General features: G+C 55.3%; 2 protein-coding genes across 2 annotated transcripts in view; one reads left to right on the top strand and one right to left on the bottom strand.

Moving 5' to 3' along the window:
- Window positions 1-2,040: 2,040 nt before the first annotated feature.
- PLEKHB1 (pleckstrin homology domain containing B1) lies at window positions 2,041-7,201 on the bottom strand. The gene is given in 8 exon segments (XM_036404250.2): window positions 2,041-2,193; window positions 2,195-2,292; window positions 2,366-2,471; window positions 3,586-3,625; window positions 4,431-4,533; window positions 5,408-5,560; window positions 6,008-6,075; window positions 7,132-7,201. Coding segments are annotated over 7 exon segments (576 nt in total). The 5' UTR covers window positions 6,045-6,075; window positions 7,132-7,201; the 3' UTR covers window positions 2,041-2,154.
- Window positions 7,202-9,750: 2,549 nt separating this feature from the next.
- Window positions 9,751-14,521, top strand: part of FAM168A (family with sequence similarity 168 member A) — a 124,544-nt gene continuing 119,773 nt past the window's right edge. Inside the window, exon 1 of the mRNA XM_036404203.2 lies at window positions 9,751-9,769. The gene's annotated coding sequence lies outside the window, so the exon portion shown is untranslated. The remainder of the gene's footprint in view (window positions 9,770-14,521) is intronic.

Below are 14,521 nucleotides of genomic sequence, written 5' to 3'. Positions count from 1 at the left end.
CCCCTGCTGAGGCTTTTGTGGGCTGTGGATCTATTGTTTGTGCTTCCAAAATTCTTATATTTAATTGCTGCTTCATTTAGCTCCCTAGTCCAGGGCCTGCCTGCCACCAGCAGCATGAAGACCCCAGGAATTGCTGCTGGAGACTGCTCCAGCACTGTCCTTGCCTGGATTGCTCCATGTCCCTGGATCTCTGGGAGACCAGCACAGCAGGAGAGGAGCAGGAACAGTTCCAGGATGTCCAGGTACTGCAGGGATGAGGAGCATGGGTGTCTGAGCTTGGGAAAAGGAGCCTTACAGGTCAGCAGCTGGATGTGGCATGGGAAGGACAGACAGTTTCTAGGTCGTGTTGCTATTGGTAACAAGTTTCCAGATCTTTCCATCTCCCAGTGTTTCACCAGGGATTATGCACCTTGGCCCACGAACCATAAAATGGATATTGGGTTGGTAAATGAGATATAGAGTAAAATTCTTCCCTGTGAGGGTGGTGAGGCTCTGGCACAGGTTACCCAGACAAGCTTCCCAATATCCCACCCATCCCTGCCCTCTGGCAGTGGGAGCCATTCCCTGTGTCCTGTCCCTCCATCCCTTGTCCCCAGTCCCTCTGCAGCTCTCCTGGAGCCCCTTCAGGCCCTGCCAGGGCTCTGAGCTCTCCCTGGAGCCTTCTCCTCTCCAGGTGAGCACCCCCAGCTCTCCCAGCCTGGCTCCAGCCCTGGAGCAGCCCTGGTGCCTCCTCTGGGCTCTCTCCAGCAGCTCCAGGTGCTGCTGCTGCTGCTGCTGTGTCCCCAGGGCTGGGGCAGCTCTGCAGGTCAGGGTCTCACCCGGGGTCTCTCAGGGACAGAATCCCCTCTCCTGCTGGAAAGGCAGGGCAGCCAAGGGGAGCTGGTGACAGCCCTGGGCAGCTCTCCCGGAGGACACAATCCTTCCCACCCCCGAGGTGGCTGAGACTGAGCGTTCCCTCCTCATCCTCACTCACCCTCAGGCCAGGGCTGGTTTTTCACTGCCTTTATTAGACTTCAAAGAGGTTTTTTTGTATTTTTTCCCCTTTCTGGGAGCGGGTGCGCAGCAGGAGGGAGGCAGGGAATGCAGGAGAGGATGAGGATGGGTGTGGTGGGGTATCCCAATCCCCGATGGGCACAGGGTGAACTGACCTAAAGGCAGGAGCAGGCTGGGGTGCTGGTGTCACTGGTGGTTTTCCATCCAGCTGTGGGGTGGCAATTCCTAAATTCAATGTCAGTTGAATGGTTCCAGGATACCATCCTGGCTCTAGGGGTGACACTGGGCAGCTGTTCCTCACCTCTTCCATTGCCCAACCCAAACCCTGAGCTGCTGCTTGTCCCCTGGCATGACCAGGGGTTTGTCCCTGGTGTGTCCCCCCTCAATCCCAAATCCCTGCTGTGAAGATCCCAGCTTGGCTGCCAGAAAGGCTCCCTGGTCCCCATGGAGAGCTGCCCTTCTCCCCCTCCCAAAAGTGAAAACCAGGGATTGTGTTCACCTCCCAGGGTGAAACTGAGGATGCTGTGTGTCCCTCCCACTTGGCTGGAGAGGTTGGGATATTCCCTGGGCTCTTCTCAGCCTTGCTTCCAAGGGTTTAACTCCAATTCCTGAGGCTTTTGAACCATTTCTCCAACTTGGCCAGGCCCGGGGGACCAGTGCATGTTGGAAAGGGGTAGAAATCCTGCAAAGGGTTTCATCCTCCTTAATCTTTTACCCACCTCTTGAGCATCCCTGTGGTGCCCTCTGGTGCTGGAGCCTCTCCCAAAAAATGCCCTTAAAAAGCCTCTGCATTGTGGGGTTCACCCAGCCAAAAAAGATCCAGCCACTTCCCCCCAAATTAAATTTAAAAAATTAAACTTTCCCCCCTTCTCCCAAACCCGGAATTTCTGCAGCCAGCTCCCTGTGGAGATTTGGGATGGGAAGCTCTGCCAATGGCCCAGGGAACCTTTGCCAATGGGAACTGGGTGCTGTGGGGTTCTGGAGTGGGGTTTGGGGGTCTCTGAAGCACGTGGGGGCTGTTTAATGCAGAAGCTGGGGCCGGGGGCAGGGCGTGTGTGGCAGTCTGTCCCCAGGGTGCTCTGGGGAGGCTGAGGGCGCTCAGGGCAGGTTCCAAGGCAGGGCTGGGGAGCGAAGGGGGGCCGTGGCCCAGCGTGGTGGGCACTAAAACCAGCAGGGCATCCACATGAAGGAGCCCAGGGCAGGCGCCGGTGGCGGCCCCGGCCAGCAGCCCCAGGGCCATCTGGTCCCCGGAGACGCGGTAGGGATCCTCGCGCACGATGACGTGGGTCACCCCGGGAGCTGCTGGGGAAAAGGGGCTGTGAGCAGGGGGGGATGGCCCTGGGCACCCCCCAGGGGCCACCGGGCCACCCACCTCCGTACTGGGGGCCGTAGTGGCCGGAGCTGATGTAGGCAGCCTGGTGGGAGTCCAGGGGCACCGTCTGGTAGTAGTCGTCGTCGTAGGGGTCGTACACATGCACCTGCAGCAGCGGGTGGGGGAGCGTGGGGTCACACACAGCGGGGGACAGGGTTCTGGGGCCCTGGGGTGGGCAATCACAGCGGTCCCAAGGGCTGGGGACAGCCTGTGCTCGGCTCACCCTGATTCTGCCCCTTCCTTGTCACTGTAACAGTGTTCCTGTCACCTTAACAGTGTCCCTGCCACTTTAACAGTGTACCCGTCACCTTAAGAGTGTCCCTGTCACCTTAACAGTGTCCCCATCACCTTAACAGTGTCCCTGCCATCTTAACAGTGTCCCCATCACCTTAACAGTGTCCCTGCCACTTGAACAGTGTCCCCATCACCTTAACAGTGTCCCTGCCACCTTAACAGTGTCCCTGCCACTTTAACAGTGTCCCCATCACCTTAACAGTGTCCCTGCCACCTTAACAGTGTCCCTGCCACTTCAACGGTGTCCCTGCCACTTTAACAGTGTCCCCATCACCTTAACAGTGTCCCTGCCACTTTCACAGTGTCCCTGCCACGTTAACTTTGCTCCAACTCCCTCCACCTGCCCCTGTCACCTTAACTGTGTCCCTGTCACCTTAACAGTGTCCCTGCCACCTTAACACTGCTCTCATTCCCTTCGCCTGCCCCTGTCACCTCAGCTGTGCCTCTGTGACCTTAACTGTGTCCCTATAACCTTAACAGTGTCCCTGTCACCTTACCCATGTCCCTGTCATCTTAGCTGTGTCCCTGTCACCTCAACTCTGCTCCTATTGTTTCTAACTGTCCCTGTCACCTTAACTGTGTGCCCTTGTCACCTTACCTGTGTCCCACCACCTCAACTCTGCCCCCTTAATGGTGTCCCTGTCACCTTAACAGTGTCCTTACCTGTGTCCCCATAACCCTGTGTCCCTGTCACCTTAACTCTCCTCCTGTCACCCTCCACCAGCGCACAGGGTCCCCATGGCTCTGTCACCTGCCATCAGTGGTGGCATCCAACCCCTCCCCACCTTCTTCCCTGTCCCTGAGGCTGCACAGTGGGTGTTGGGGAGCCCCCCAAGCTCAGGGCTGGGGTAACCTCTCCCTGCCCAAATCCCGACTCCCAAATCCCGTGCCAGGACGGTGTCCCCGCTCAGGGGACAAAGCCTCACCGGGGTGGATTTAGCCTCCAGCACGGCCATCTTCCAAGCACTGCAAAGAAAACAGAGGTACTCGTTTTTGGTGGGTGCTGGAGGGGTGGGAATTGTCCCCTTCCTCCCCACGGGGACCTGGATGTGGCACTGTTCTTTAATTCCCTGTTAAATGAGTGCTGGGCCAACAGATGGGATTGGGAATGTGCTGGGAGGTACCTGACACCACAGGGATGGGCCCAGGGCAATCCCTGAGAATGGCCCCAGCTAAAACAAGGGCAGGCAGGAAAACAACACCTAAATTTGGGGGGAAGAGCACATAATGGATGAATTTCCACTCAGCTGAGGTCAAGCTCAGTTGATGAAGTCCTGCTTGGTATGTTTCCCTCCATCCAAATTCAGCAGAACATTTGCCACTGCTAACTTTTAAAATTCTTATTTTGAAAAAAATCAATTTTTATAATTTTTTAAATTTAATTTCTAAATTTTTTTAGAAATAAATAGAAGTGGAACACTGCTAAAAAGGGCAGTTTGCCTCTTAGCCAGGGAGGGCTTCACATTCGGACTTTTTATTTCCAAATAATGATGAAAACCCTTCTCCTCAGTCAGGCCAAGAGGGCATTTCTTATCCATGAGGAAACTCCCCCATCAGGAGATGGATTGCTTAAAACCAGCTGCTTTTGGCTCTGGATTATTCAGTGAGAGCCCCAAATCTCCCCCTGCACCTTTTGCCCTGCAAGTGTGTTTGAGAACAGGGGCTGGGGGATGGTTTAGCCGAGGGTGGGATGTGGTGGGAGCAGGCCAGGGCTCTCCTGCGGCCCGGGCCCTTTCCAGGCTGGGATAATTGGGATGGAAAAGTCGCTTACACGGCGTCATCCTCGCTCTCGGCGCACAGCGTGGTCTTGGAGCCGTCCCGCAGCACCACGGTCAGCAGGCACTCCCGGCTCCTCCCCTCGGGCGGCTGCACGTCTGCCAAGGGAAGGGATGGGGTGGGATCCAGCCTCGGCCGAGTCCCACAGAGCCTCCCCGGGCTCCACACTCCTCCTGGCACAAGAGGAATGTGCCATTCCCTGCCTGGATGGAAGTTAGTCCTGGGTTTTGTTTTGGCTCCGTCTCCACGTGGAGGAAGCACTCAGGCTCTCACAGGGCAAAAGCCAGCACAAGGAATGAGCTGATGGGCAGAAACCTCCACCCCCATGGCAGAAGGAACATGGAAGGGCAGCAAAATGCCAAAAATCTGCTCGAGGCCACGAGGCCGAGCTGCCTGTGCTTTGAACTTGCCGGAGCGCGCCCAAATTTTGTAGGAATGGGAGATGCTCGTTGCTGGAGCGGGATCGTGAGCTCCAGCAAGAGCAAAATCTTAAATCCTGAGGCTCGTGTGCGTTCCCCTGTTGTGAAGCTTGGCAGGAGCGAGTGGTGAGCACAAAGCTGTGGGATTGTGCTCCCACGGCCGCTCCCAGCCCCAGAAAGGCGCTTTGTGCGGCGGCGTGGGCTGCGGGGCCCCGCCAAGCTGCTGCTTTGTTCCCCTTGTTTGTGCGAGACGTGAGCGATGAGTCAGGGCCGTGGGATCCTGTTTGTTACAAGCACTAACCAGGAGGAGAGTTCCTCCTTCCTTCCTTCCTTCCTTCCTCCTTCCTTCCTTCCCTCCTTCCCCCAGGAAAAGCAATGGCAGAGAACATCCAGCATCTCCCAGCTGGGAGAGAGGAGGGGCAGCCTGGGGTTATTAATGGGTTATTTTGGGGGTCTGCTGGATGTGCAGAGGTGGAGCCTTGTTTAAGAGGGGTGCAGCCACACGTGGGATGGGGTTGGGAGGGCAGGGCTCGGGAGCAGGGGCTCGGCTCACCTTTGCACTCGCGGCCGATCCGCACGTCCCGGCAGCTGTACTTGATGTGGATCCGGCCGTCCATATCCCGCTGCGTCTCGTCGTGGTAGTAAACCAGGCTGCCATCCAGGTAGAGCACGAACCAGTTCCTCTTCCAGCGGCGCAGGATGGAGCCTGGTGGGACAGGGAGCAGCTGCAGGAGCCCAGCGAGCCCGGTGGGACACACTCACAACCTCATCCCCCAAACTCGGATCCCTCCTGGAGCTGCTGCATCCCACAGGACACCTGTGCCTGGCACGGGCAGCCAGGGCAGCGTGAGCAGGTGGCTGTAAGTGGGAAAAGGCTGCCAAAAAAGCCATCAGGCCACTGGGTGCTGCCCTGCCGAGGCACGGGAGCGCATCCAGCCCCGGACACGGAGCCGTGTGTGCTCTCATGGCAGGCAGCCCCTCTCTCCGCTGACGCAAATCCGCGAGCGGCTGAGCCACAATCTCCCTGCTGCCGTGGATTACCCGTCCAGGTCGGGGCTCCTTGTGTCCCCCACACCCCACCTCTTCCCAGCAAACCTCCCCAGGTGTTTTCTGGGGGGGCTCCCATCCCAGAAAGCTCAAGGGTGGCACTTACTCTGGCGCCAAAGCCAACCGCTCTTCACCAGCGCCATGGCTGCCGCGGGCTTCGCCGGATCTGCTGGGCTGGGAACAAAAGTGGGGTTAAAACAGCAGCTCCTGCCTCGCCCCCGCCTCTGCCCATGGCTCCCACCTCCCCAGAGCCTCCGGGGATGGGGATTCACCCTTGCTGCTCCCGGTGTTTCTGGGGGATGAGCTCAGCGCCCGGGTTAATCGGGGTTAGGCAGACGCGGGGTTTCGTCATGTGGGAAACGTGGCGGAGGAGGCACTGCGGCCACCTTGCCTCCTGCCTTAATCTCATTGGGATTTAGGGATTATCGGCCCGTGGAGGTAAGGGCAGAAATCCAGGCTGTGTATGGAAGCAGGCAGTGCCTCCCCACAGCCCCAGTAACTTTCCATGCTAAACGACACCTACACTTGTTTATTTTCCCTGCCTGGATGGAAATTAGTCCTTAATAAGGCCATGAAGTCATCGCTCCCCAGGTCCCCGAGCAGAGCCAACACCCCAGGGGCAGGCAGAAGCAGTTCCCCGGCCATGGCCCCCATATCCACTGGGAATCCCAGCTCCCAGTGATGGCAGCTCGGCACCCTGGCATGGCCTCCAGGACCTCCCACCAGCTCTGGGGGCACGGCAAGGCACAAACACCCCCCAGCACCTCTGTGCCTGCGCTACCGAGTGCCTGAACCCCTGAGCATCCAGCTCCCCGTGGAGTTTGCAGCCCTGCTACCATCGCCCGTTCTGCCACATCCCCGGGAAATTCCAGCCCGTGGATACCCCCATCCCCTGGCACCCTCTGCCTGCACTGCCCACATCCCCAGGAAATCCCAGCCCGTGGATACCCCCATCCCCTGGCACCCCCAGGTACCCCCACCCCTCTACACTCACCCTCATCCCACTCTGCTCACAACCCTCGGTACCCACATCTGCTGCCCTCTTCATCCCGCATCCCTGACATCTTCCCCCCTCCATACCCAAATTTTGTGGCCAAATTTCGTGGCACCGTTTCTCCCCGCTCAGAACCCTGAGCTCCGAGTCCCGGCCCCCCAGCAGTGTCCCTGCCCCGTTCCCCATCCCCGTTCCCCATCCCCGGTCCCCCCGCAGCCGCCCCGCGCATCCCTCACCGGGCGGAGGCGGCGGTGCCGCTGCGGGATGCGCTGCGCTCCGCTCCCGCCGCCGGTCTCCGGCTCTGCCCGCCCGCCCGCGCGGCTCGCCGGGAGCTGTAGTCCGGCACCGCCATCCCCGGGGCTGCCCGCCGCCAAAAACCCCGCTTTGCACAGATTTAGCCCCGCTTTGCACAGATTTAGCGCCGCTTTCCCCGATGTAGCCCCGCTTTCCCCAGATGTAGCCCCGCTTTCCCCAGATTTAGCCCCAAAAAGCCTCTGCCCGCCGAGAATGTCCGTGCTCTGTCCAGCCGCTCCCATCCTCGCTCTCTCTCCTCAAATCCCCCCTTCTCCCCTCTTTCCATCCAGCAGTGCGGGTGCCCAGCCCGAATTTGGGAATCCGTGGGGGAGCTGCTGCCCTGCACTGAGCTGGGCACGGGGAGCGATGCCCAAAATTCTCAGGATCTTGCTGAGAATGGCTCTGAGGAGGTGTTTCATGCCGAAATAAACCAGGAAAACTCGAGTTTTAAGCACCAAAGTGCTCGTCTGAAATGAATTTCCAAGTGGACTGAGCAATCCTCTGGGTCAAAATCAAAGCTTGTCCTGGCTCCTGCTGGAATTAGAACAGGTCCCGGGCTCTGGGACATGAGGTTGGATTATTTGGGGACGTCAAGACACAAGTCAGGTGACAGCTGTAAATAAAAGATGTTTATTGAGCACATGGCAACACTTTATTTATTTATATACATATATATATATATATATATGTTTTCTATTCCAGCATGTTTTTCAACATGAAGCCCTTTCCCCTCCTCTCCCTCCATTGCTGGCTTTATTTCCTTTTTTTAGAAGGAATTAAATTCATCCAGCAGCCGGCTGGATGATCCCCAAAGGAGTTAAAATGGGAATCACCTCCTCAGCCAGCCCACGCTCACAGCCTTGTGCATTCCCCTGTGCTGGCTGTGGGGCTGCAAAACATCCTGGTGCTGCTGAATATTCCCAAAATCAGGGAAATTGTTTGGAAATCTGGCTGGGCCAGAGATTTTGTCCTGCCATAAGTCCAGAAAAAAGTTCCCTGAGGAAGGGATTTGGGCTAAAATTTGGATTTATCCACTGGATTGGGCTGCCTCTCCATACAGACATTAATTGGAATTAATTGTTGTCAAAACTTTTCCATTGTGGCTTTCCTCTTGGGAAGGAAACAGTGCTGTTTTGGGATTTGGAGGAGCTTGATCTATTATTTTTTGTCAACTAGGGTGTGATTTTTTAAAATGTTAAATAGGATAAATTTGGGTGAAAATGGTGACCCAAAGAGGCAGGAAATTATTTCCAGCCAGCAAAAGGGAATACACTCTCAGAAGAGCCAAATCCTGGATTCCCCCGTTTTCCATAGCAGTTGGGGGTTGTTTAATAAAATCCATGAACTTGGATGCCTCTGGTTTGTTCTTCCTCCAGCTCTGCCTGTTGGAACCTGCTGGGGATCTCCCCCATCCCAGCCACAGCCTTGCGTTTTAGGAATTTCCAAACCTCTTCCTATGTCTCAGGAAATCCCTGTCTTCCACAGGGGGTCTCCCCAGATTCCAGGGAGCTGTGGAGACAGGAGCTCAGGGGGTTCAGAGCTGAATGTGGGGACAGAATTTGCTGTTCCTGTCATCCCCACCATGGGGACAGGTGGGCACCTGGTTAAACACCCCAAAAATCTCTGCGGAGGCTCCTTTTCCTGTAGCTGAGCGTGTCCCTTTGGAATCCTGCAGGAGAAATGCACAAGGAGAGATGTTCCCTCCGGCATGTTTGTTCCCAGGGCAGGGATCAGACCCCGGGCATCCCAGTCCTCATTCCCCGATTCCCGGGGGAGGCGTTCCACACCCCCGGCTCAGGGAGCGCAGCTCACATCGCCACCAAAAACAGCAGCGACACACACGGAACCGCCGTTGTGAGGGATCTGGGGAGTGTCAGTCCTTGGGTGAGACCCACGGGGTTCTCCATCCTTTCCCAAATACTCCTTTCCTGCCCCGAGCACGGTGAGGGGCTCGAGCGGCTCTGAGGGGCAGGAGGGGCAGCGCTCCGTGAGGGCGGCGGGCACGGCCGGGCCCCGCCGCTCCCCGCTCCCCTCCCGCTCCCGGCCCGCGGCCCTGCGCCCGCCAGGGCGACCCGGGAAGGGTCTCCCGGAGCCGAGATAAGATCGCGGATGGCCTTGGAGCCCCGCCCGGCACATCCCGGTGGGATTCCCGTAGCGGCCTTCTGCCTCCCTTCAGCCTCGCGGACTACAGCTCCCGTCATGCCTCGCTGAACTACAACTCCCGCCATGCCCGGCGGCTCTACCCCTGCCGTACTACACCTCCCAGCACGCCCCACGACAGTCTGGGCCCTGTCGCATTATGTCCTTCCCCTGCCTGCCGCATGGACTACACTACCCATGACCCCTGGCGCCGAGCGGCCAGCGGCAGGCCGCGGCGGCGGGGCGCGAAGCATGCCGGGAGCTGTAGTCTCCGCAGTGGCGGCGGCTGTAACGGTCCCGCTGGTGGTACTGCCCCCCCTACCCCCCCCCCCATTCCCGGCTGGCGGCTGCGGGAGCAGCGGGAAGAGGAGGAGGAGGAGGAGAGGGAGAGGGAGAGCTGCTGCACCGGCACAGGGGCCGCCGCCGCCCGAGCAGCCGCAGGTAAGGCGAGGGGAAGGCAGGGGGGGACACCCGCGGGTGACAGCGGCGGGAACGGGGTGGCGGCGTGGGGGCACGGCGGGGATGGAGGGGGGCTGCACAGGGAGGGGGCGGCCGGGCAGCATCCCGCAGCCCCGGGCGGGGGGAGCGGAGAGCGGAGCCCCGGGGCGGGGGGAGCCCATGTCCCTCCGTGTCCCCCGTGTCCCCCGTGTCCCCCCGGGGCTGCTGCTGCCGCCGTGTCCCCGCGGAGCCCGATCTCCCCGGGGCTCTGTCGGGTGTCCCCCTGTCCGAGCCCCGGAGCCCGCCGTGTGTCCCCGTCCCATCCCCCCGGTGCCCCCCCCGCCTGTTGCCCCCCGAACCCGCTGTCCCCCCTTGGCAGAATCCTTGTCCCCCCTCCCGGGCTGTTCCCCCGCTCCAGGCTCTCCCCAATCCCTGGGAGCACGGGACGGGATGCCCGGGCTGGGGGTGCCCCCCGGCATGGGCGAGCCCCCCGAAATGTGCCCGGGGGCACGTGGGGCCGGCGGCCGGGGAGGTGCGGGGACATCGGCAACTCCGGGCTGTGCCTGTCCCGCTGCCCTGCTCGGGGGCAATGCTGCTGGAACGGGGATGGAACGGGGATGGAATGGGGATGGAATGGGGATAAAATGGTTAAAGGCTGCGCGGAGCGGGGGGATGCCGGCGCGCAGCATCCACAGGAATGAAAGCAGGGACGTCCAGGTTGGGAAATGCAAGGCGGCGTTGAGATTTTTCTGCCTGGATAAAATGCCTGTTCCGGTCGCTTTTTTTATGAAAATGTGGATTGTTCCCCCCCCCCCCGCCTTTTATTTTAATGTTTTTTTAATAGTGATTGCTCGCACGCTCTGTTGTTGGCATTGTGGCGTTCAGGGCAGCGAAGTCCATCGCTATATTGTGGGGGAATAATGCCAAAAAGGAGCTTGGTTTCAGTCCTTTATAGAAAGCAGGGGAGCCTGGAAGTATGGAAATGAAATAAATATTCATTAGCAGAAAGAGGTTTTGCACCGGGTTGGGTTTTGGGGGCGTTTTTGCCCCCCAGTGCACATGGTGATGGGCTTTTGGGTTATGGTTTGTATTTCCATAGGCTGAATTTTATTTATTTGGTGCTCATTATTGTCAAGTGCAGAAAAATGAGCAGGTTGAGGGTATTTTTTTCCCCCTCTCCTGGACAAAGACATGTTGTGCTAAGCAGAAAGAAACCCCAGAAAGATTCTATCTCTGTTTTAATCAGAATATGATTTAAGATGCAGTGGTGTGTTTATTTTTGCTGTTAAATAGTGATGGAGGAAGTCAGAGCCTTTTTTTTTTGTGTGTGTGTGTGTGTGTGTTTTTAAAGGAATGTGAATGATGGAAACATCTTTAGGGAAACATTTTGCTGGACTTGATTGCATCAACTGCATTATTTCATAAAATGTGAGCTGTGAAGTGGTTGTTGATTAGAACTCAAATTGAGGAGCGATGTTGAGCAATGTAAAGAAAAAGGAAATTAGTATGAAGAGACCAAATGCTTATTTTCTTTTTTTTTCCTCCAGTTCTTGCTGATTCTGAATTTTAACTGTTTCGTGGATTCTCCTGACTCTTATGGTTGAGTCTATTTGAAAAAAAAAAACCCAAACAACAACTATGATGTGTGTGTTTATTCTTGTTATACATACATAGTTATTAAAAGGACTGATAGCAACCAGCACTGTGCATTTTGCATTAAATTTGTGTTAAATCTGATTAACTTTTGTTCTGTAAGTTGCAAATACCAACTTACCCTGCTATGCATCCCAACTTTTTATTTACCAAAGCAAATGTTGACAGTTTTTAGAAGGAATCTTTCTCTCACAAACCCCGTGCTTTATTTTAGGGAAGGTGGGATAAGTGTTACAGATGTTATTGTCCAGTTCTGGGGGGTTTGGGGTATATTCTTCAGCTGATTAAAATTCCTGGCTGTCAGCAAAGACACACTTTTTTTAGGACAGGTAGATATATATCCTCTGGAACAAAGGGACTGGAAGCAAAATGTGTTTGGAGTTTGTTCAGAAAATATTCCTTGGAGTGAGAAACATGAATTGCAGAAAAATTTACATGGAATAACCAGGATGCAGTCATTTGGGGAGAACATCTGTGGAGCTGCTTTGTGCTCTTGGTTGATGCCCACCTGTCACACTCCATGGTGAGCCTGCACTGCAGCAGGTGAACAACCCAGGGGGGTTAAAATCTCTCGGATCAAGGGAAGTTTCCCATGGTCAGAGGGATAACAGGGAAGAACGGGGCAGAGAGGTGCTGAAAGCATTTCTGGGAGAGTGAGGATGCTTTGGAGCAGCAGCAGCAGCTCTGTGAAAGGCCTGCAGTACCTGCACTGGAGGCACAATTGGGATGATAATTGAATCGGGTGAATTGAGTTCTGTGCTGTGCCTGGCAGAGCCCAGCTCGGAGGTGTGTGTGGGATCCAGGGCACTGCCTGCCTTTGGGAGCTGCTCCCAGGCGTGGGCTTGGCAGGGAAGTGGGACACTGGGATGTCACCTGCTGGCAGAGCCGTGCCCAGAATTCCCTCTGGCCCTGGCTCCAGGTGTGCTGGCACTTCAGGCCTTGCTCCTCATGTGCTCCCACCAGGAGCCCTGAGAGCATTCCCAGCTCTCTGCAGAGCGGCTCTCGGGGCTGTCAGGAGGGAAGCACAACCTTGCCACCTCCCTGGGAGAGCTCTGTGCTCCTTCAGCAGGGGCAGGAGCTCCATTTGTGTCCCAGCCCTGCCTTTGGGGCTGATGGGATCTGCAGAGGCCCCCGGTTTCCCTTTCCGCAGCACAAGTGCTCCGTGTACTTTCTGTTTCCTCTGTGATTCCCAAAGCCTCTCCCTGTGCTCTCCCTGTTCCTGCCCCCAGTCAGCTCCCTCCTGCCTGTGCCCTCTTCTTCCTCATCACCTGGGCTCAGGTTTGCTGCTTCAAATCCATCACTTCTCACCTTCAGGCCGTAGGAATATTCAATGTGGAATGACTGACTGGGAAACAGCTCCTGGCATGCTCTGTAGTATTTTCTTTCTGCTGGTTCCAAATTCCAATCCCTTGGTCCCTCTGGGTGCTGCTGGTTTCTCGTGCCGTGCAGATGAAGATTTCTGTTTCAGTGACAACAAATAAAATCCACCTGTCTGCTTTTTTACCTGTTGATGGTCTTTTAAGTCTCTGGATTAAAAAATACTGATTCTTGATCTGTCACTATTTAAAAGTGGGAATAAATTTTTAGAAATTATTTCCATGAGACTCAAATACCAGCTGGACAGACACAGTTCTCCAGAGCTGTTTATATTGTGTCACTTTCTTGTTCCTTCCACTCAGCTGAATCACTTTGTTCCTACTTTTGTGTCACAAACATTGATATCCCTAAATACCAGGGGAGAATGTCAGTGGCAGGGCTGTGTTTATTTATGAAAATTCATGGAATCCCAGAAGGATTTGGGTTGGGAGGGACCTTAAAGCTCATCCAGTGCCGCCACTGCCATGGGCAGGGACACCTTCCACTGTCCCAGGCTGCTCCCAGCCCCAACATCCAGCCTGGCCTTGGACATTCCAGGGATCCAGGGGCAGCCACAGCTGCTCTGGGCACGCTGGGCCAGGGCATCCCCACCCTCACAGGGAGAACTTTTTCCTGGTAAGATTTGTGTAAACCTGATTTTAGGAGAAAGTCAGGATGTGATGGCACTTCCTACTTGCCCACCTGGGCAGAGAGAGAGTAAAATCAATGTAAAATCAATGTAAAACCATGATTTTACCTATGATCTATATTTCACGTTATGCTCTGCTTTAACAGTGCTTTGTTTGTGGATAATCTTGAGGTGGGGTTTTATGTTTGTTTTTTAGCTTGAATGGGAAGCAACAGTTGGGAATTTCTAGGATTTTCTTTTGCTGAGGACAGGTGTGCCATGGGCGTCTGAAACAGGAATCCCAGACCTGTAATTAGGATCCCAGGCAGCAAAAATGCAGCTTTTGGATCTTTTTGGCAACTCCATTAAGGCATATCCAGCATTTGCAGATCTGAAATTTGTGGGAGCTCTTTATTTTTAAGACCCACGTAGGGAAGGAGCTTCTGTTGATGGTGACGGAGACTCACAGATTTTTTAGAGCGTGAGTGGGATTTGGATAATTTTTCCAGAGCTCCTCTGGGTTTTGTTTACTATGGATGTGCAGAAAACCCTGAGCACTGTACAGGAATTTCAAGTGACTGTGCTTTCTGGGAGGGAAAAAAAAATGTGGGCCTGCTGACGCTCCCCAGCAAACCATTTAGGAGATTATCGTCATAGGATTTATAAAAGCTGAAAAAAAACCACCCCGTTCCTCTCCTCTGGTCTGTATTTGTGCTTCACCCTGTCTCCCTTTCCTCTCCTTGGCTGAAAGGGTCCTGTGGAAAACTGGAGAGTGGAAAAAGGAGAACTCAGAGCAGAAAACTGGGGTTGGTCGTGGCTCTGGTGCAATCATTTCTCAACAGGAAGGCTGAAGCTGAAGTGTGTTTGTAGGCTGATGGGTTTTTGCCTTCCTTGTCTCAGCAAGGGTTAGAGATTTGGGAGGATTATTGGAGACAAGCTTAGAGTATTTTATGAGAGGAAAAGTACTAAACTGGCAAAAAAAAAAAAAAAGAAAGAATAGATGCCATCATGCCTGCTAGGCATGTCTAATTCTTTGATAAAATGGATAAAGATTGCAGACTGCAGCAAAAGTTAAAATAGACCATAACATCTCGGGGTCCGCAGGGTTTTTCCTTCTA

The sequence above is a fragment of the Molothrus ater genome, chromosome 2 (assembly GCF_012460135.2).
Source record: "Molothrus ater isolate BHLD 08-10-18 breed brown headed cowbird chromosome 2, BPBGC_Mater_1.1, whole genome shotgun sequence".
Taxonomy (NCBI): domain Eukaryota; kingdom Metazoa; phylum Chordata; class Aves; order Passeriformes; family Icteridae; genus Molothrus; species Molothrus ater.
Note: the sequence above shows the minus strand (reverse complement) of the source record. Positions and strands in the feature narration are given on the sequence as shown.